Source organism: Antedon mediterranea, chromosome 2 (assembly GCF_964355755.1).
Source record: "Antedon mediterranea chromosome 2, ecAntMedi1.1, whole genome shotgun sequence".
NCBI lineage: Eukaryota > Metazoa > Echinodermata > Crinoidea > Comatulida > Antedonidae > Antedon > Antedon mediterranea.
Genome location: NC_092671.1, coordinates 6,814,644 through 6,838,750, shown reverse-complemented (window position 1 = coordinate 6,838,750; position 24,107 = coordinate 6,814,644). Strand labels below are relative to the sequence as shown.

The window sequence follows — 24,107 nt, the reverse complement described above, 5'->3', positions numbered from 1 at the left end:
AATTTGGCTGACTTAAAACTCATCAAACATTAAGTTGAATACAACCTTAAGGCCCCGATCGTCACGTTCTGTACATCCTTTCGCCGTCGTGTACATTCTGTAATATAATGTTTGGGTTGTTGAGGTACTAATGAAAGACTCTAACTCGCTTGACTGTCGTAACACATATATTATTTATTCAGTATAATACTTCAGTACAATATACAACTATAAGTATAGATAAGGAACGCGGAGGATCAATGATGCTCTCGGTGAGGTGTGAAGTGTGTTAGTCTGCTTCTGAAGAAGTGGCTGTAAGGTGTGTGCTCCGTGAGGTGGCTGTAAGGTGTGTGCTCCGTGAGGACTCAGGGATGTCACCAGCTTTTTGGAGTGCCGGTCGGCAAATTCCCCCCCCCCCCCGGGTATTCCCCCCCCCCGCCCCGGGGGTTTGTCGTTATTTTAGTGAAACATAAAGAATTATGAAAATAAATAACAACAAATTGCGTCAGGTCTAGGCCTAACCTTGTACCACCGGGGAGTCGCCGTTATTATTCGCGAAAACAAAAAAACGCTTACGAAATGAATAGCAATAGATCGCGTCAGGCTTAGGCCTAGCCTTGTAGACACTACGACCACTAGGCCTAGCCAAGGCTTAGATAGATGCCCCAAAATCTGAATTCCACAAAAACAGGCGCTGCCTTATTTAGTAGGCCTAATCCCTAATCAAATACTGTAGATAAATTATTAGCCTAGACCTTACTACTTGTTGCTCGATATAATGTTCGTGTTCTTTTGCGCGAGAGTTTTTTAGCGTATTCGCGAATTCCGGATTTTTTGTTTCACAACTGTGCGGCAAGCATGTAGTGCATGGCCGGCAAGAACAGACACGTGTTTATGGGTTAACTGAAGTTCAGCAACCTGAAGTTATCCCAGGGACATGTAATTATTGTACCATGCTCGGCGATCATAAACGAACAAACTTGCCCGGTCTCACTGAACCATGCGCATGTTTTTTTTATTTTTTTTAATAGTTCGTAGAGTTAACTACAAAAATGTAAAACTAGTAACATACTAACATAATATAATTAAAGCAGGGTGACAAAACATTCAGCAATTAAAAATGATTTTGTTTGGGTCTATGTAGTTGTACATTTTTAATTACTGCGTACTTGTTTGTATTTTTATTCTGTGCAAAATAAAACGCTTGAATGGTCGCTATGTGAACTTTAAACTTGTAGTTGTACACTGTGCTGTGTAGCACGTTGTTCGCCATGACTCACAAGCTGTAACAATGAATACCAGGGCAGGGTAGACCTGGTATTGTGTTACAAATAAAGTAACGTACGTAACCACGGAAACATTTGCTGTAGTCTTTTGTCTTATCTATATGAGGCTAGCTTGTCTGTTATTAACGATGTGCTAGGTAAAATGTTTTAGTACGAATTTTAGTTAGGCCTAGGCCTAATATAAATATCGTAATGATTAATAAATAATAGTGGTGGTCGGCAGCCTGTAAATCCTGGTCGGAAATGTTGAGTGCTGGTCGGGGCCGACCAGCGCCGACCAGCGTGGTGACATCCCTGTGAGGTGGCTGTGAGGTGTGTCCGGGCCCTTCTGAAACTTGGGAGTATATTGGCTCAGTTCATTAGCATATGTCAATTACGTAATCTGTGAGGGTAACGATTGGTCCTAAGTTGATCCAGGGGTGTTTAAGTGGGAGTGATTAACGGTATAATTAGGTATTTCTGTGATGGATGACACTGTCAAATCTGTACTTAAATAGTGTCGATCACTCCTGGTTTAACGATGGGAAAGTCACAAAATTAAGCTAAGTGTTTTCTTTAGGGATTCTATTATAAACTAAATGGTCATTAAAACATCTGGACAAACTCTCCTTTGGACTTTCTGGGTCAAGTTTGTGAACCTATTTGAATTCCGATACAAAGGTCAATTTCTTAAATATTAAAGTATATATCGTTATATCACAATTCTTTCTTGTTGTTTACACTACTGTGCATGCTTGATTACCGTAAAAAAAACACCGCCCTCTATACCGACCAGCTTGTGCACAGTAGAGTTTGTGTCACATGCAACAACATGCGATTCGAGCGTGTGAGTGAATATGTATCGATCGAGTTCATGTCGATTTAGGAAGCTAGGCCTAGATCACATTTTAGGGTATTTTTTAAGTAGAAATCTCGGGGAAAATCTATACGGTAGGCATAGCACAGGTAAGACCAATTAGGCCGCCTAGGCCTAGATGGTCTGGCCGTCTAATTGCTAGGCCTACATCGGAATAAAGCTTTTAGATAGCCTAAATCGTAGCTAGAAGAAATATCGTCATTTTCAGTTCATGCAGCGGGAAATCCCCGGGTATAGTCCCACCTCCCAAATTCGGGCAAATTTCATGTACAAGGGGGGTGGGATTATACAGATACAGATACAGATAACTTTTATTGTCCAAATAAACTGGAAATTGCATTTGCTCACTTATCACATAAAAATATCGTATAAAAAAATCGTATAAAAATAAAGTATAAAATGCAGAATAACAATATAAAAATACACAATGATTAAAAAAGTACATCATAAAATTACAGCTCAAAAATATTTAAGTTAAAAATACAGATCATTACAAAACGGTTTAAAAAGTGTCTTATATTTCATTATTAATTATTATATTATATTATTTATTATTGTTATCAAAATTATTGTAGTTACCTCTTAAAGTCATCGTTAAATTTTTTAATCCCAGCTGGGAGAAACGAATTTGAGTATCGACCCGTCCGCGCCAACACCTGCCTCAGTCTACCACTTCTACCAATGTGGCAGCGAAGAAGATCCGAATGAAGGGGGTGGCTTTCCTCCTCCATGACCGCCTGTAAACCATTTTTCAATCGTTCTCCGTAGTGACAATCGTAGACTGAGTCCGCTGTCAGCGCCGACGAGCCAATCACTCTTAATGCCCTTTCTAACACTTTACATATGCGGCCCTTATCTCCTTTGTTTATGTTCCCACCCCAGCCTAATAGGCAATAATCCCAGATTGAAAAAATAACAGATGAATAAAACATAGTAAGTATCTCTTCCCTTACCCTAAAAACGTTCATTTTCCTCAAACAGTACAGTCTAGTATTTAATTTTTTAATTAGTTGATCTACATGCTCTCCCCATGATAAATTATTGTCATACGTTACCCCAAGATACTTATATGTTTTAACGATTTCTACCTCATGTCCTTTAATCTGGACAGGCTCAATTTCCCTTCTTTTTTTACGGCGGAAATCTATTCGCATTTCTTTGGTTTTTGCTACATTAAGTTCCAGGAAATTTTCATCACAGTATTTCGTAAACCTAACTATTTCAGATTTGAAATTTGTATCGTCATCCTCTTTTATTAAACCTATCATAGCAGAATCATCTGCAAATTTAATTACTGGACAGTCCGGGAATCTAGGTTGGAAATCTGACGTATACAATGTGAACAAAAACGGTGCAAGTACAGTACCTTGTGGTGCTCCCGTATTTGTCCGAATAATGTCCGATCTGACATTTTGATTTAGCCTAACAAACTGGAGACGTCCAACGAGGAAGTTAAAAACGAACGAAATTAGTAAATTGGGGATATTCATGCCGAACAACTTATTAATTAAAATGTGTGGTTGGATGGTATTAAAAGCTGAACTAAAGTCGAAGTACATAATCCTAACAGACGGGGATGTTCTCCAATTGTCAAGATGGGCATACATTTTTTCATTTTTGTATATTAATGCGTCTTCAGTGTTCCTGTTTCTCCGATAAGCGAACTGATGTGGGTCCAAAAAATCTGCAACTAATGGTTTCAGGCTTTTTAGAACAATCTTTTCACAGACTTTCATTGGGACGGATGTTAGCGCAACAGGTCTAAGATCGTTATAACACTGTATATTTTGTCGTTTAGGGATTGGGATGATGCATGACGTTTTCCAGGATTCTGGCAAGGTTTGTGTTTCAAAAATCAAGTTAAAAATATATACAAAAATATCTGCCAATTGGGTTGCGCATAATTTAAGAACTTTGGGTAGAATTTGGTCTGGTCCAGCTGATTTGGATGCTTTCAGACCTTTAAAGTGGCTGGTAACTTCATCCGCATTTGTCTTAAGGTCAAAACCACTTTCATCTGGTAAGGCCAACCTACTTTTGATTAAGATCTGTTCATCAGAAAAATTATAGCGATCGAACCTATTAAAAAAAGTATTTAATTCATTAGCATATTGTTTAGTCAAATTTGACACAATTCCACTTCCTTGTGGCGATTTTGCATATCCGCTCATTTGCCTCATTCCCCTCCAAACCTTACTCATATCATTACCTACAAAATGTTCTTCTATTTCACGTTTGTACTTTAGTTTACTTTTACGTATTACTCGTTTAAGTTCCTTTTGGATTTTATTTAGTTCATTTACATCACCTCGATCGAAGGCCTGTCTCTTTTTCTTAATAACATCTGTCACCTCCCTATTTATCCATGGTTTACGGTTTCCGTAGATTTTTACTTTCCTTTTTGGTATTACATTTTCAGTACAAAAGTTAATATATGCACTGACCGCTTCCGTTACCTCGTCTGACCCGTTTGAATTTTCCGTAAAAACACTCCAGTCCGTAGTTTCAAATTCGCATTTCAGCTGTTCTATTGCATCTTGAGTCCACTTCTTTACAGTAATTACCCTGGGTTTCTGCCGTTGTACTAATGGACGATACTTGGGTTGTAGTATAATTAAATTATGGTCAGATTTACCAAGTTTCGGCAATTTTCTTGCTAAATATGCGTGTTTTACGTTTGAATAACATACGTCAAGGGTAACAGATTCCCGCGTGCTGCACTTCACATGTTGGTAATAGTAAACGCTACTCTTTTTTAGGGTACAATGATTAAAGTCTCCATTTATTACAATATATGCGTCAGGGGAAGCCGTTTCAATTTCCGCTATAACTACGGTTAGTTCTCTTTGTGCTTCCTTGGCCAGATTTTTGTTTGGTATGTATACAACCACTAAAACAACATGTGAAAATTCCCTCGGTATGTAGAACGGACGTATTGAGAGTACCATTATTTCAACGTTAGGCGAGCAGCTGTTTTTCTTTAGATGCACATTATTTGGGTGACAATACCTTTCGCTTATATATGCCATAACACCACCTACCCGGGGAACTACGGTAATACAAAATGAATTTGGTTTTAAATCAGAATATCATAGAAATTGGAGGGGGGTTTGTTTTCATGGCCTATCTAAAATGTTCAACCCCCCTGTGAAGGAATGACCCCCCTTTGTTTAAAGAAGTTCTGAATCGATATTCATCATTATTTTTTCATAATCGATCAGATCTCAACACTATGTCAATTATCAATACAAAACAAAATTGGTTTTAAATGCGATTATCACAGAAATTGGAGGGGGGGGGGGGGTTCGTTTTCATGGCCTATCTAAAATGTTCAACCCCCCTGTGAAAAAATGACCCCCCTTTGTTTAAAGAAGTTCTGAATCAATATTCATCATTATTTTTTCACAATCGATCAGTTCTCAACACTATGTCAATTATCAATACAAAATAAATTTGGTTTTACATCAGAATATCATAGAAATTGGAGGGGGTTCGTTTTCATGGCCTATCTAAAATTTTCAACCCCCCTGTGAAGGAATGACCCCCTTTGTTTAGAGAAGTTCTGAATCGATATTCATCATTATTTTTTCATAATCGATCAGTTCTCAACACTATGTCAAATATCAATAAAACAAAATTTGGTTTTAAATCAGAATATCATAGAAATTGGAGGGAGGGGTTCGTTTTCATGGCCTATCTAAAATGTCCAACCCCCATGTGAAGGAATGACCCCCCTTTGTTTAAAGAAGTTCTGAATCGATATTCATCATTATTTTTTCATAATCGATCAGTTCTCAACACTATGTCAATTATCAATACAAAAAAAATTGGTTTTAAATGCGATTATCACAGAAATTGGGTGGGGGTTCTTTCCACAGCATATAACCAGATAGGCCTACTTCTTAAGGTTGATTAATGGCTAAAATATCTAATCCAAAATCTGTCATTCTTAAATTGTTTTATGCGTATCCGGATATTCACCCCCTGGACATTTACCCCCCGGACAACTACCCCCGGACAACTACCCCCCGGACAACCACCACCTGGACCACTACCCCCTTAGGACAACTACCCCTTTAGGACAACTACCCCCTTAGGACAACAACCCCCTTAGGACAACTACCCCCTTAGGACAACTACCCCCCGGACAATTACCCCCTAGGAACAATTACCCCCCGGACAATTACCCCCGGACAATTACCACCCAGAAAACTATCCCTTTAGAACACCCTAACCACTCAGACCATTCAACAACCTGACTCTGCAACAGTGTATAATTAATAGGAATTAATAACTATATTTTAATTCGTTACTTTGACGAATTACTATTCATTATTGTAAACAAAAGTAAAAGATTGAACATAAATATAGCCTAGTATAAACTGAAGATTGTCACACATGATCATAGGATAGTCGAACGTATTATATAGTACTCCCTGTATTTACTGTAAAGACTGGGTTCGCTAATAATAATAATAATTTTTGCGGCAGGACAATGCTTCGATAACCACTGGTCTTAAAAGAATTAATTTTTGTCTCAAATTTGTCATATATGTATTTTTGTACACTTGAAGAATAATATCACTTTTGATATTTGACCTCAATGTTCACTCACCGAATAAACGTCGATCTTTAAATAAATTCCCCTCAAATAAACGGTGACCATGTCACTCCCATGAAACATCATATGGAATAATCGGCGTCTATTTCCATTAGATTATACCCCCTCCCATTGAATAAACAACTTTCTTCCAATAAATGTCCACCTAAAAACCACCTAAACAATAAACAGCCCAGGCCGTTTTTTCAATAAATACGGTACTTTAAATCTAGCACATCTAGGGTCTTGCGTGCTGTTAAACAGAATAATCGGTTAAAAACGGGTGTTTCGAAACTAGAGACCCGAGACCAGAGACCAGATACGAAAAGGGAGACCTAAATATACGAAAAGGGAGACCCACGTACGAAAAGGGAGACCCCACTATACGAAAAGGGAGACCCCACTATACGAAAAGGGAGACCCCACTATACGAAAAGGGAGACCTAAATATACGAAAAGGGAGACCCAGTTATACGAAAGGGAGATCCAGTTATACGAAAGGGAGACCCAAATATACAAAATGGGAAACCCAAATATACAAAATGGGAGACCCAAATATACGAAAAGGGAGACCCACTATAAGAAAAGGGAGACCCCACTATAAGAAAAGGGAGACCCCACTATACGAAAAGAGAGACCACACTATACGAAAAGAGAGACCATAATATACGAAAAGGGAGACCCAAATATAGGTCTCCCTTTTCGTATTGGGTCTCGTATCAGGTCTCTGGTCTCGGGTCTCTCTAGTTTCGAAACAACCGTTAAAAACAGATGATTTCATTTTTACAGAAACCGGTCCTATATATTTGTCTACTTTTGGATGGGGGAGGGGGGTAGTTGACCGGGGGGTAGTTGACCGGGGGTTGTTGACCGGGGGTAGTTGACCGGGGATAGTTACCCGGGGGGTAGTTATCCTAAGGGGGTAGTTGTCCTAAGGGGGTGGTTGTCCGGGGGGTAGTTGTCCGGGGGTAGTTGTCCGGGGGTTGTTATCCTAAGGGGGTAGTTGTCCTAAGGGGGTAGTTGTCCGGGGGGTAGTTGTCCGGGGGGTAGTTGTACGGGGGGGTAGTTGTCCTAAGGGGGTAGTTGTCCGGGTGGTAAACATCCGGGGGTAACTGTCTAGGGGGTAGGTGTCCTAGAACCGTTTTATGATGTTAAAGGTTGACGGGTTGGTAGACTTCATTCTTTTGAAAATATTTTTTTTCTTTTAAATAAACAACTGGTCAATCAGCTAGTAATATTGCATGTCACCGGTACTGTCAGTATACAGTTGTTACATTTTATAATATTGAAAATTTTAAACTACATCACATTACACAATCTAAAATGTTTGTTTAAAAAAAAACTTATCTAGGCTCACTTAAACATATTCATAATGATTTATCAGAAAAAAGTAACAATTATTTTATATTATTATATAATTATTATTATATCGTTAGGCTACAGACCGCGTAAACAGCTTTTTCTAATTTCATACCGCCGGTACATCTACAATTCGCAAAATGTACATACTACTACTAGTAATTATTTTTGGGGAAAACATCATAAATAGTAAACAAGTAATAATGCCCTTGATTCGATTCCTTCCTTTAACGACGCAACATCAATAAATGATCTTTACATAATGTTTAGAACCTACGGTGAGAATCTCGTTGACTACTAACGTTATGCAGGTGAAGGTGATATTTTACTGGACTAACACATAAAGACTAGAGGGGGGGGGGGGGGTTGAAAATTATGGGCGGATTTATGTTAATAAATAACCGATGACGTCATTTGATTGACACAAGGGGTTTGAGAATTATGGGGAGGTTGGATTTCTTAGAACAGTGTCTCAATAGAACTTGGCCTAATAACATTAAATCTGTATGAGTTATTGATCAATAAATGTAGCGGAATGCAGCTTACCGAAAATAGCAAAGTCACCCGCTATCTGCAGTACATACACAATTCAAGTAAATATCAAAAATTAAACAATATCCTATAATTAAAGTCACAGCTATGATCATACATCCTCTCCTCTCTAATGCAAGATACCTCTCCTCACATGGTCCTAAAATGACGTCATTTTCTTAATAATGCGCCCTCTCTAAATATAAACTAGTTTGAGACCAAACACTTACTTTATAATAAATGATTTCGGTAATAAAAACAGAATAAATCGCCGTTCCGTTCTTTTTCGTAAAACTGGAATTTCCAATCGTTACGTCACAATACATCGCTATAGCAAAGCTCTCCGTTACCATGGAGCATATATCCCTAATTACTTACGTATGCAAGTTATTTAGTTGTGTATAACTGTAAAGAAGACCCGTGTCACACGTTAACGTTTCCAAACAACTTTAATTCAACAATGATCAGATGTTCGAAATCTGCAACAACAATAACAAATTACATAAACACATGCATAAAGCTAGGCCTAGACCACTGTATAAAGCTCCCAAAAGCAAACTAGACAAAAAACTCATTAGAGCTACAGTATATAATAATATCAAAGTACAATACAGTGAATGCACTACTCAAAGAACTTACACTATTACGTCTACATTAAGGTTATATTTCACGGGAATTCTCATAAGATGTGCGTATCAATCACCAATTCAAAGATTCACATGGTCAACATGACCTCTGACCCACTCTTATTATCTAGAACTAGAGAGGGCGCTAAACCATTAAACAAGATATAAAGTCAAACTTTACATTCCGCCCCACGAAACAAACTATTCATTAATGCCGTCTACTGCCACTAGAACGATCAATCGTTGCACTGCACGAGTTACAGTCTGCTTCGCATTTCTATCTTCATTTCTTAATTCAACTTGCACCGTTCTCACTTTTCCGTTTATGTCTGGATACACACTGGAACCCAATCCCATCCTCCATTTCCCACGGGCGGTGTTGCTATCCTGCACCAACACGACATCTCCGATCTGCATATTTCTCTTCTCATGATGCCATTTTTGTCTAACTATTAATGATGGGAAGTAATCTCTGTTCCATTTACCCCAGAAAGACTTTATTAAGCTTTGTACAAATTCGATACGGTTTCTAATGTTATTGGTAGCTCTCCATGGTCCACTCGGTACTCTGGTTGTAGCACGTCCCAATAAAATCGTATTTGGACATAAGTATGCCCCATCTTCGGGATCGGTTGGATGTCTCCCAATTGGCCTTTCGTTAACCAAGTTGGCTACCTCAAATAGCACGGTTTGTAATTCGTTAAATGGAAGAACTTGTCCACCAATGGCATGATGTATACCTTTCTTTATACCTTTGTTCAGTATCTCTGTTACTCCATTTTGCCAGGGAGAATCCGCGGCTGAAAACTTCCAAGTAGTACCTTTGGTGATGCCGAAATCATGAAGATCACTCTCCTGCCATCCGTCAATTACCCCTTTTAACTCCTTCGAAGCAGAAACTAATTGATTGTATATCTCAGTGGGGTATCCTCTTATGGACACAAATCTACGAAATGCTTGTAGAAATCCAGTTGTGCTGTAGTCCGTGGCGAGGTCTAGATATACGGCTTGAGTAACAAAACAGGTGAATATGATTCCATAAGCTTTTCCTCTTGCTCTCTTGTTTACTTCGCCACGAGTTATAAATGGACCAAACAAGTCAACACCGATGAATGACCATGGTGGAGAGGGCTTCAATCGCTCAATAGGTAATTGTCCCATCTGTTGTCCGGACATGTCTTTCTCTCTCTTCCTACAAGGAACACAATGGTGTCTGATGCTTTTGGCTAATCTCTGTAAATTCAGAATCCAATACCTCAAACGAACAAGGGATACGGTAGACTGTACACCACAATGACTCCTATTATGTGCATGTGTAACATATAGTTTCGAAAATCGATGGTTTGCTGTCAATAGCGGTACTTCTTGGTTGTTGTAGCTAAAGTTAATATGCCTCTGCGCACGAGCTCCTACTACAATCACACCATCATCTTGTACTCTAGGTGATAGCTTAGCATACTGGTCATCGAATCGTTTTTCATTGTTTATGAGCATGTCCATTATTGGTTTTTGGCACTCGATAATCCACAAGAGTTCGGCTTCATTGATGTCATTTGCTGTTAGAACATTTAAAGCGCCGGCAATTTTTTTCATTTTATACATGTTTTTCATTTTCGTGTTGTATGCAACAGCCTTCTCTGGATCCTTTTTTAACCTATTCTCAAGAGATTTTAGAGCGAAAAGTGCGGCGTTTCGATTATTTGGCAATTCAGCTGGGTCTTTAATCCAGGGATATTCTGCAATCCAATGAGAACCACAAAATTTGAGATTTTTCTCGATCAACGCCAATTCCCTTTCTTCCTTCAGTGTGTATTCCTTTGCGCCAACGGGACATCTCCCACAACGACAGCTACCACATTGAGGGTTGCACTGAACACCCATTCCTGCCATCTTAATAAATGAATCCAAACTGCAAGTTGTAACATGATGTATTAATGCTGCAGTCTTTACAAGCGTTGTTGTATTTTCTTTTAGGGTTGGATGTGAACCGCCCAAGCATTTTCCAAATCGGTTCTCGAGCAAAAGTAGATGTTCCGCAGCTTCCATTCTTATTGGGTGATAACCTGCGTACTCGTATCCTACAAGCAAGTCAACTTGGCCAGTTGGTCGCTTGATCTCTTCAAATCGGACTTTACTGAATAGTCCCACTACATGCTGCACTGCTATGCATTCTATATTTGACGTAATCTGGTCAATACCGTATGCAGATATGTTGATCACGGATCCCTGTTTGTCGATTAGAGGTACAATATAATGGAAACTGTCTATTTCCTCTGTTAGTCCTCCAATCTTCGTAATGGCAATTTTCAGAGGCTGACCCTTAAGCTTGGCTGCCCTTGCCGATTTGTTTGTTACGAGAGATGCCGTTGCACAGCCATCAAACAAGACATTCATATGCCCAGCTCCCACCTTTATGCTCATCAACTGCAAAAGGCAGGCTCCAGTTTGTTTAGAAGTGGCGACCCCCGTGTGGTGATTTAATGTTGTTTTGGGTTGACTATTGTCTCCAACAGTATCGTCATGTAGGCTTGAGTGGTGTAAGCGTGAACATTCAGATACACCACATTGTCGTTTGTTTTTGCATTCAGCTATACGATGCCCTCTTACTAGGCAGCCAAAACATGCACCCTTGGCCCTAACAAGTTGTGTTTTGTCAGATAGGTTCATTGCAATGTAAGCCCGGCATTCAGGCGTGGTATGCTGGCCCATGTCATGGACTAAGCAGTTCTTGTTGTTTTCAGATTTGGGTGCGTCGTTTCTCTCTTCAATGTTTGTGGTGTTAATGGTAAAGCGCGAAGACGGCTTCGATCTCACTCCCGACACTTCGTATTCTACACTTTTCTTTTCCCTCACTAAAAATTTAAGAAGCGCAGGAAATCTGTCAGTTCTATCAATTACTGCTTTTTCATCATATAATGACCGTGACCATTCTCTTCGAATAGCAGGTGGCAATCTCCTCTCAATGTCACTAACCACTCTGGTGTTGGACATTTCCTTCTCCATTCCTAATTTCCGTAGGTCATTATGACCTCTCTCGATGATGTCGACAAACTCAACAAATCTTTTGTCGTCTCCGTCTTTGAGTGAGTCGATACTTTCAAAGTCATGCATAACGGCATCTGCTAATTTTATTGGGTCGCCATACCGCTCATCCAATCGCTTCCATATTTCGTTGATATCATCATCTACGGCGCCTACAACTTGTAGAGGTTTTTCTCCAAGAGATTTCCGCAAAACGAATGCTGCTTGATCCCTTGTGGTCTCAGGCAAAATGAATTTTAGAAAGTCTGTTTTGAATCTAGGGTAGGCCCTTACATCTCCGTCAAAGGTTGGCAATCGCATTTTTTCCAATTGTATACCGCCTTTTCTCTTTTCATCTACTGTCTTCTGAGTTTTGCTTTTGTCGAGGTGCTCCAAAAATATAGCAACAGCACTACTGGTCTCGCCGTACTTATCACGTACTGACTGGAGCCACAGATTTTCATTTATTGCCTCTTCATTGGGAAGCATGGAAACGTATTGCATATGTGCAGTTTTTACGTCTTCCATCAATTTTACAAGGTCAGCCCTTGCAGCTTTAACACCCTCAACAGAATTCTTGTTAATCAATTGGATTATCTGATCGCAAAGTTGTTGAAAATCATCATGTTGTATGCTACGAACGTTTTTCGCTCTCATTGCTGATATTTGGACTTCTTCCTCCTGCAGATGCCTTCTGTCAATTGCCTCAGAATCTATGTGCTGTTCATTAATGCGTGTTTTGTGTCTAAGTATCATTTCTCTTACTTCATCATATGTCTTCCCTAGTTGGCCAATCCAATTCTCATTCTCCTCTTCGTCCTTTGCAGACTGTAAAACTACTGATTCATGTCGATCGTTTACTGATTTCCAGGCTTCCTTCAAGTCAGCATTCAGCATATGTACATATTCTATTGTTTTATTCTGGTCAATTGCGGCGACGATAGAATTACAAATTCTTGTAAAACGTCCCTTGGCAATACGTCTCAATTTCTTATAATCGGGGTCAGCCATGTTTTATAGAATAAAATTAAAGTCGGTGATTCAAGTGAATACAGTTCTGTGTATACAGTAATACAAGGATGTAGCTCCTGGCGCAGTCAAATATTGGTATCACACCGAAAGAACGGTAACTTGAGTGCGTGATGAGCAGGTTCATAAACAGGTCAGCAGAGTGCTGTCACTTCTCACTGTGCACGTAGAACACAGTATTTCGAATGTAAAGAAGACCCGTGTCACACGTTAACGTTTCCAAACAACTTTAATTCAACAATGATCAGATGTTCGAAATCTGCAACAACAATAACAAATTACATAAACACATGCATAAAGCTAGGCCTAGACCACTGTATAAAGCTCCCAAAAGCAAACTAGACAAAAAACTCATTAGAGCTACAGTATATAATAATATCAAAGTACAATACAGTGAATGCACTACTCAAAGAACTTACACTATTACGTCTACATTAAGGTTATATTTCACGGGAATTCTCATAAGATGTGCGTATCAATCACCAATTCAAAGATTCACATGGTCAACATGACCTCTGACCCACTCTTATTATCTAGAACTAGAGAGGGCGCTAAACCATTAAACAAGATATAAAGTCAAACTTTACAATAACCATTCAAGCAACATAAATCGATAATTATTTTGAAATTGAATTTTAAGGCTAGAGAATTCAAGTCAATTTTGCATTGAAACTTATCGAAGTGGCACTGATAGTAAATGCAGACAACCCCTTAAAACTGAACATTATTACATGAAAAATGCACTTTAACTTGAATATTACTTCCGTGCGGTATTGTTTTAGCAGTGACCCCTCTCCGCTTCACCCTTATCATCAACAAAATAAAATTTAATATATAAAAATAAAAATAGCAATTCTCCTAATTAAATACCCATAGTGCCTTTTTTCAAGTAATGTCTTCAACAAAAATAAAGATTTATCATGGGGATAAAGGTCATATGACCCTAGTAGGCCAACCAACCACATTATACAGCCAACTCTCTCAATACAGGGCACTAACATTTTTCGAAAAAAAATTCTAGAGTAGCCTAGTGTAGAATTTAGATCTGAAACTATTTGAAAACCTACAACTACAGTATGCATTGGAAAATGTGCAATTTTCTGGAAGTTGACTGCATTGTTTAGCCGATTGTTGAGAAGTAGAATTAGCAAATTGTTGGTTCTGAACATTTTTATTATACAAAATCATGGTATCTGGGGCGGATCCAAGGGGGGGGGGGGTGTCCACGGGGTCCGGAACGCGATTTTTTTTTTCGTACATAAGTTGGGGACCCCCTCATGAAACGTCACAAAATAAACATGAATAATTCATCAGTTAAATTTGTTGTTCCGTGTGCACCCAAGCGTATAGCAACAAGAAGCGATTACACAACTGCGATACGATACTTTCTACAGTAGGCCTAGGTAAGTCAATTCACGCGATTGCCTTCGCGCACTCGACTCTTCTTCACACAAAATGTGTCGAGTCGAGGCTAATCGACAGCTAGGCAAGACATTAAACTAAGTAGTAATTCATTGGACATAGCCCAAAGAAAGCTTAGACCCACAAGAATAAAGAATGTGTATAATTTGTGTACTGTATTTTTTTTTTATTCTGCTATTTTATTATCAAACAATGCATGTACTCAAAGGAACTTTAAAAATGCGCGTATATGAACACATGAGATGGGAAGATTAGACCCACGAGAATAAAAAAATGTATTTTTGTGTAATGTTTATTGTTTAATTTTGTTGACTTATTACTCGGATTGTGTCATACCTATAACACACACACAGCTCTACTAGAATAGACATATGTCTAGAGACTAATAATTAGGCCTAGGCCTAATAGTATTAATAGAAACTATAATTTTAACACGTAATTCTTTAGTAAATTATATTAAAAACACTATCATAAACTAAAGGCTGATTATTTCGACAATCCACACAAAACGCCGCTATTCTTCTATGAAACAACAACAACAGCGCGGAGATAGGCCTAGAATCGTACCGCACTTGTGTAATCACTTCTTGTTGCTATACGCTTGGGTGCACACGGAACAAGAACATTTAACTGATGAATTATTCATGTTTATTTTGTGACGTTTCATGAGGGGTCCCCAACTTATGTACGAAAAAAAAAATCGCGTCCGGAACCCCCCCCCCCCCCTAAATGTTAAGGGTGCCCTTTTTTTAGAGGTTCAATATTTTATTCGTGTGGCATATTTGTGTGTATATTAGTATGCACAGAGTAGGTTACACTAACCCCAAAAATAAAAACAGAAATTTATGCGCGCGATGTTAAGTTACGGCGGCCGATCAAAGAGCATCGTGAGAGGTGGTGACGCGTGATGATCTCTACTTAAACTTCTAAATATAGATCGTCGTTTCACATACTACAGAGGGAGCATGTAAACTTTTTACGATTCAACTCCGCGTACGTTACCATGCCCGCTATGTCATTGACGCGATTATTTGTCCATTGGTAAACACATTTTTATTTATTATTATTCTGAAAATAATTGAACTGTAAACATAATTCTCTGTGATCTCTCTGTACTGAACGTTACTACACAAATTTTGAGCAATGAATTTGTACGAATCTCGTTAAATAAACAACTCTTTTTTTTTTATATTTCCAATGTTGATATAAAAGAAATTACTTTAAAACGTGATATGTAATTATTTTAGCGAAAAATGGCGCAATTTGTTTACAACATTCGTGGCTAAAAACAATCATTTTCGGCAATGTTTTAGACCCTATTATTTCGAAAACTACAAGTCAGATTTTCGTAATTCTTTCTTTATTGGAATATTGAAACAAAACACCAACAGATAATGTTTAAATTGGTTGAAAAATAACAACTTTTAATTTTGCATCGTTATCCCTACTAATAAAGTGTCATTTCCGGCGAACTAGAAAGGTGCCATTTATCATGGATTTTGCGTGCGAGAGTACCATTTCCGGCCATCTAAGTGTGTCCTGTACCAAAATTCGCTTCGCCACAACCCCCACCATGGGGGGGGGGGGGGGGGGGGGGCTGTGGCTCAAATACTCAATATCTGATGTGCCCTTTTTATCGGCGGACCCCCCCCCCCCTCTCAAAAATGTCTGGATCCGCCCCAGGGTATTAAATAGTTGTAGAAGCGATACATTCTAAAAAGTGTAAGCATTAGTAAGCTAGCATTGTAGAATCATAAATAGGGTAACAACAGTGTGAACATTATGAGCACATTGTATGAAATTTGTGTAGTTTTATTAAAAGACCCACTATACACTACATTGGATCCATTGCTGTGGATGTAATGAAGTTGAGAGATCTTTCAGTTGAAAGTAGACTTAGATTTATTAGCCTAGAGCAGCAATGTGCTCATGATGACATCATCGGCTCATGATGCATCGACTCATGATGACATCATCTTGAATGGTCTTGATTATTTTTTACCATGAGCACTGAATTCTTCTTTTTGAAATCAGATAGTATGTCAATACTAGAGGTCACCCACTTAAGTTACTAAAGAAAGGGTACAATACAGTACTACTTTTCAATCATTCAACACACTTGTTAGTATAATGTTCTGCTATGATTAAACCAAATTACTTTGTATATACTATAGATACTGATGTATGTAACAATATCGTGGTATGTCTTCACTGTTTTTTGTACCACTTTTAATCATTGACAATTTACATTGTAATTTGTACAAAGTATTTTAATTCCTGCAGTCCAAATGCCAATGCATCATAAACATGAACGTGAGGTTCGTAGCTTTGCTCTAACTTCTGTGACTGTAGTTGTTACCAAGATGGTGCTGTGTTTGCAAGTCTTCTCATTCGTCTGAAAAATAAAATTTACAATTTATTTTATTTGATAGAAATTATTATGATTCATAATGAAAATAACTAATAATTAATATTCATAAGCAAAAAAGATTGTGAAATGCTATTCACTCTACTCTTAGAGAATTTTTTTTTTTTGGATTTGGGAGGGGGGGGGGCAGTGAGTCAGGTGAAAATATAAGAGATTAAATATGGGTTATCACAGATAAGTTTGATAATGTATACAGTATTAAATTCAGAAATGCACAATAACAGATCATACATATACATTAGGTTTAATAAAAATGATAATACAGTTACACATGTTGGTATTGCTTCAGTACATTTTACAGGTTATTAATAAAGAATAGTAATACATAGCCATGTATGATTTACACTTTTTTTTTGTCACACTATATTATTGAAAGAATTATAAATTCCTGATAGTGTTACCTTGTGTTTCTATCTTGATCTCTTATCTTCTTTTCCATTTCTGCATCTGTTAACGTCTCTAGGAAGGGGCACCAGGAGTCTGCTTCCCCTTGGTTACGAATCGCAATCTCTACAGTAGGTAACGGTGCTTCGCTGAAGTGCAAACAAAAATATATTTATGCTTTTATTTATTTTTTTATTTAATCACACCCTTGATTACTAAAAGGCCAGCCAATTCTGGCTTATGAGTGAACAAATAATATAATAATCATTTAAAAAACGATATAACCAGTATTTACAATCTTAAAACACAAATTAAATATCAACCAAACAGGCACAGTACTCAACATCTTTTCTTTTTCTATACATAAATATAGATTGTATACACTAGGTATGATACCCGCCCATTTAAGGCGAGTAACCATTTAAGCCGAGTGGACTACTTCTCCAATTATTACTGCCTTTAAAAATTCTCTACAGGCTAAATTTAGACGTAGAGCGGCTTACCTAAATGCATACGTTCTCTGATGCCAACTCAACTGACCCCGAATACTGTATGCAATAGCCGTTATGAACTCTCCTCCTAGGCCTAGTTCAGCACACAGTTTTAGTGAAAATTCCTCTGGACTATTATCTTTTTCTGACATGTCCCATTCAAATTGGTCTACTAATGATACATTGCCTACATGGACATTGAGCTGAAAGAAAAAATAAATTTTTATTTCAAATCACATCTTATAAAAAAACCAAAGGCCTAATTACAGAATACACTAAATACAATACTATATTAAAAATACAATTAAATAATTATTATAAAATGTAAATGGAATATAGTAAAAAATAAAATTATGTTAATAATGCAACAATTGAACACACAAAATAAAATGGTGGTAAAACAGGTCTTATTTAGGACAATAAACAGTAGATTCAATTGGGCATAACTTGCTCACTTTAAAAACACCTGTACATGAGTAGGTGGTTACCTCAATACACTGATCTACATAGCCCTTGTTATAAATTAATAAGATTCTGTCTGTATGGACACAAAGTACAAAAGTAGGTCTGTATTATAAGTCCTTAATATAGACACTAGTCACTTACTTTTAAAATGACTCGTTGGTCAGTGTTAGCTTCAAGAATACTGTTGTCTGCAGGAAAGGCTTCAATCTGACTCCTAATGGCTTGTGCAATTGGTTGAACAAAGTTCAAAGGTAAAAGTTCAAGATCTTCACAGAGCACCTCTGCAAACATCTCTGGTGTAATGAGATGTTCTGCTCAAGGAAAGCAAAAGAATTATTTTTATGATAGAAAATGTTGATGAAATGATATTTTGCTTATTTATTGTTTAAAAAGAATAGTAATACACAAATTGGTCGAAAAATATAATTAATAAGCATAAGTTACAATTTGTTTTGGATACACATGTGGTCATCACCTAAACAGTGGTGGCGCCAGCGGGGGGGGGGGGGGGGGGGGGGGCTACGGGGGCTCTAGCCCCCCTCGTCGGGGAGCCTAGCCCCCCCCCGTCGGGGAACACGGGTACTTTTTGTCGGGGAATATAATATACAGTAAAAAACGTTCGCGTTCACTTCATACAGCTTCAGCGCCTAGAAAACCACGACGTTCCATTGACCGTGAGAGTACGTCAGAGGGCTATTATGCACTTATGCATTCATTATTGCCAGCGATCTAACTTACTACTAAACATTAGCTAGGTACGCACTTGTCTGGCGGTATCCCTTGTACGAATCGTTCAACGTTTGGGTTGAGACGCGTGATATCAAGTTCCATCCAGGGACCAAAATGTGTAATGTAGTTATTTTCCAGGCGAAGTTTACCGACGGTTACCGAAGGGAACACGGGTACTTTTTGTCGGGGAATATAATATACAGTAAAAAGCGTTCGCGTTCACTTCGTAGCTAGCTTCAGCGCCTAGAAAACCGCGACGTTTCATTGACCGTGAGAGTACGTCAGAGTGATATTATGCACTTTATATGCATTCATTATTGCCAGCGATCTAACTTACTACTAAACAATAGCTATGTACGCACTTGTCTGGCGGTATCCCTTTGTACGAATCGTTCAACGTTGGGTCGAGACGCGTGATATCATGTTCCATCAGGGGACCAAAATGTGTACTGTAGTTATTTTCCAGGCGCAGTTTACCGACGGTTACGTCGTGTACTGCGTCGACGTACGCTACACTACAGCAAAAACGAATTAAGTTAATTGTTCGTATGTTCACCAATCTTTTAATTTACAAGTAACATTCTGTACCGTGGGGCACCTAAAATAAATTTTTCATCCATTACTAAACAAAAAAAACGTGCCATTTTTGCTTAGCCAACATCTTATTATAGCTAAGTTATTACATTTTCAATGTCCTGTATGTCATGAATTTCTCACCACTCGGAAGTCCAGATGGTACGCACGCATACACTTGGGAGGAATAAACTTATTTCCCCGACTGAAAAAGGTCTACTTGCGTTTTTTAAGCCTCTAGGCCTGATGTTTCCAAAGTATAAAATGCAATTTTTTGAAGACCTGCAGCTCTAGTTTTAAACATTTTCTTAGCTCAGCCCCAACAATAAAGCTGGTCATATTTTGAAGTACAAGAAGTGCATTTTCCGGGACCTAACATCTCTATTTTTTTTTCTACATTTCTTAGCTCAGTCACAACCATGATAGGGACTTATATATTTTTTTTCATGTTTTGAAGTATAATAAGTCCAATTTCCGGGACCTCCAACTCTATTTTTCTAAATTTTCTTTGAACTTTTATTTTTTAAATCGAAAAATATGGATTGAAACAGTCATCGCGCATCGTTTTTTTGCACGCAGTATTTTATTTATGCATTATAAAAAATGGAAAAAATGGCTACCCTAAATCTGATTAAAATGACCTCAAATGACGCTAGAACGCGTTGCTTCCGGGGGCTCGCATAGTGATGCTCGCATAGCCCCCTCGTCGGGGAATGTAGCCCCCGCGTCGGGAAGATCCTGGCGCCACCCCTGCACCTAAATCAATCATCAATTGTGGGCGGAGCTTATTCCGAACTTATATTCATTTGTTAGAATGTTTTTTTTTTTTTGTTTTTTTTTTTTTTACTATATTTAATGAGGGTGATCCATCCAGCAATTGCTGATCATTAGGAACCCTCAGAGGTTCACAAGACAAACATATACACAAGGTGCTCTACATAAACAAAGTCTTATTACAAGTCTTTGGGAGTGGAGTTGTAACTTGGTCCTTAAAAAAAATCATGACTTGAACCTAGGACCCTTGGAGTGTGTAGTCCCTAGTATATTCTAAAATAAAAATTACCATTGAACCATCATTTGTGTTTCATAACTATATAGAAGAAAAGTTTTTCTAAACTTACCATTTTTATTCCATGTGAATGTGTCCCTCAATTTCTGTCCTTCAATCTCCATATCCAATCGGATTGGTACAAGTACTTCCTGGTTGGCACCATTCTCATGATGAACAGATGGATCATGATCATCAAAACTATAGTAATAGAAATGTATATGGCAATAAATAACTAACAACACATAGAGGCCCATGGCACAATGGTTTAGCCCATGGCACAATGGTTTAGCCAGTGGCATAACACCAAGGCCTGGGGTCCTTGGTTTAGGAACCCTAAGTGGCCCTTCAATGCTGGAGGCCTTGGCCATTTTTAACCTTTTTCGACATATTTTAATGCCAGTTTTTTTGCTCTGGGCACTGCTCATGGGCCCCCACAAGCTCTGTGTGGCCCCTAGGGTTAGCCAGTGAGCACTCATAACCTGGGTTTAGCCTTGCACAGCACCCACATAATGTAACATCTCTCATTTACATACACCTCTGTCATATCAGTGCTTGTAAATTTGTATCAGTTATTCAAAGATACAAATATTAATAAATTCTACTTGGCTGTTTATGTACACACAAGTAAATTATTTAAAAAGTATTTATTAAAACATTCCACAGTAATTTCCATTACTGGAAGCTTAATTCTACAAACAAAGGTGGTTAATTTTTTATTGTAAGAAACTGTACGCTGCCACATACCATAATGGAAATGTACGTTGCCTTTTACCAGTTATTCTAGTACGACTTATTGGAGTGGAACAAGGCACTGCATCCAGATGATGAGAGCTATTAGGAACAGCAGGAACCCAGTCACGACTTCGTTTCTGTTTTGAGTCTCTAGAATATTACAGAGATTAAAGACATTAATTAATATATAATTAGCATTAGGATTAATGACATTTCATTATTGAGATTGCATCATATAACACAAATGATAAATTAAAGAAAGATGGCATCATTGATAATGGCATGACTACTACTTAAATTGTATCACTAACCTGAGAGGTGTCAACTCTGTGTTTATTGAAACAGCTTTATACTTTTCTTCATTTCCTTCTAGTATTTCTTCTACTTCTATTGCTTTTAGTAACGTAACATTAGTTGCCAGGCCATGTTGACCAAAACCTACAAAACAACAAAAAGAATAGGAGTGATTTGGGAACCTTCTTGTCTAGCCAGACAAGTCCACCTTCCTACATTTCTTCATTCTTATTTCGCCTTATCAGGTTATAATATACTATACTCACAGTATCGATCATGGTCCGTCATTCCTCCAAATGATTTTGGAAGAAACTATTTTTTGAGTATTTTATCATAAATTGGTGGCACAATTCTAAGAATGAGTTTAAATTTAAATTTATTCAGAAGTGGAAAAAAGAGTTTTAAAGCAATTCTACAGTAAGCTCGAGTCATTTATTCGTTGCTGGCAGTTTACAGTACAAAATGATGAGAACATTTGGAAAATAATTAAAATGCACTATGGATAAAGGATTTGGGAAATACAGTAATGAATATTAAATTCCATTTAAAAAACTTACGCTCTCCTAGTTTGACAATCATTCTTCTTTCTTGCATGGAAGCTAAACGTCGCCATAGTGATGGATATTTTTTGTAAAGTGAACCTCGGAACATACGCAAGTAATTACCAACCTACATGATTTTTATACAAAAAGAGCAGTCTAGATAGTAACAACACGTATGTAGTAACACGGTCACCTACCAGTAACCATATTATTATCATGCAGCAGACGGCGATAGAAAATTAATTGAATGTTCTAACTTCTGATTTGATAGTGATACATTTTACTGAGATGTCATAAAATGCTTTTCAACCATCAAATAGTCAGTTATTATGGCGCTAGTTCCGTTTCGCACCTGTCATTTATTTCGACTCAAAATTTGTTAAGAAACTTTATCGTGAGTACCACACCTTAGAATTAGGCCTCAAGAATACTTTTACGAAGGAGATCGCACAAAAAGTAACAAATAAATGTTTTAAATTGATGAATTTACAGAGGTATTTCTCGCACATCGGTTCCATACGCCATGTTCAATGTTGTTGTTTCTATGGAGCGCCAAAAGGGCAATCATAATAGAGGGCTAAAAACTCAATATAATGCGTATATTTAATGCATTTATTAGTGAAAATTACGTTCAATTTTAATATATTTTGTCAATGTCAATGCAACACATGTTACTGTTGATACTGTACATGGTTTTTGCAGTTTTCGTTAACTTTTAAGAATGAAAATCGACAAATTCATCGTCATATTATTACATGTACTGTAGTTTTTATATCTCAATGATCTAAATAATATTCCTCTTGGTCTTAGGCCTAGGCTAGGTAGTGATGCTGATTTAGGCCTAGGGTTTTGTTGCATTGACATTGACAAAATATATTAAAATTGAACATAATTTTCACCAATAAATGCATTAAATATATGCATTATATTAAGTTTTTAGCCCTCTATTATGATTGCTCTTTTGGCGCTCCATAGAAACAACAACATTGAACATGGCGTATGCGAAATTGACGAACTGATGTGCGAGAAACACGTCTGTAAATTCATCAATTTAAAGCATTTATTTGTCACTTTTTGTGTGATCTCCTTCGTAAAAGTATTTTTGAGGTCTAATTCTAAGGTGTGGTACTCACGATAAAGTTTCTTAACAAATGTTGAGTCGAAATAAATGACAGGTGCGAAACGGAACTAGCGCCGTTATTATCACTATATTAATTATAATTAGCACATAGGCCTGGCTATGCTTGCCTTGCAATGCTAGGCCTAGTAGGCTAGGCATACCCCGGCTCGCTCGGGAACAATCCCCTCATCAATAATCGCTCGTGAGACGTACGTACAATTTCATAGAGCTGTTTATAAATAGACATACCTAGGCCTAGCTAGCCGTCTAGGTCAAGCTGTATTTATAGGAAAAATAAAACAATAAATTACCTCAGAACCAATCATAAACCTTTCCCCTCCTTCTTCAAACCTAAAGGTATCGGGTTTTTTACCAAATGTAGCAAGAGGAACATGTTTAGATGACATTTTATTTACACAAATCTGGTGGTTGAAAACAAGAAACACAGACGAGCGATTTTTTTTTATAACAAAGAAACAGACGCCCTCTATATACTCTGTATACCACACAGCACACATTCTTTGATATAATAATACCACAGCTAGCAGTAGCAGCACAGAGTACATACACACTCGGTTGCTAAAACCAC

At 37.8% G+C, this 24,107-nt stretch overlaps 2 protein-coding genes across 2 annotated transcripts; both read right to left on the bottom strand.

The window, feature by feature from the left end:
* Positions 1-9,026: 9,026 nt before the first annotated feature.
* On the bottom strand, positions 9,027-13,869 carry LOC140040205 (uncharacterized). The gene is made up of 2 exons (XM_072085961.1): positions 13,707-13,869; positions 9,027-13,546 (listed from the first exon to the last, which is right to left on the bottom strand). The coding sequence occupies exon 2, from the start codon at positions 13,267-13,269 to the stop codon at positions 9,439-9,441; it is 3,831 nt and encodes a 1,276-aa protein (XP_071942062.1). The 5' UTR covers positions 13,270-13,546; positions 13,707-13,869; the 3' UTR covers positions 9,027-9,438.
* A 2,263-nt stretch (positions 13,870-16,132) lies between these two features.
* On the bottom strand, positions 16,133-23,973 carry LOC140040210 (SWI/SNF-related matrix-associated actin-dependent regulator of chromatin subfamily B member 1-like). The gene is made up of 9 exons (XM_072085970.1): positions 23,830-23,973; positions 22,414-22,525; positions 21,874-22,000; positions 21,575-21,712; positions 20,901-21,028; positions 18,619-18,788; positions 18,025-18,215; positions 17,539-17,670; positions 16,133-17,104 (listed from the first exon to the last, which is right to left on the bottom strand). The coding sequence occupies exons 1-9, from the start codon at positions 23,923-23,925 to the stop codon at positions 17,065-17,067; spliced, it is 1,134 nt and encodes a 377-aa protein (XP_071942071.1). The 5' UTR covers positions 23,926-23,973; the 3' UTR covers positions 16,133-17,064.
* Positions 23,974-24,107: the final 134 nt, after the last annotated feature.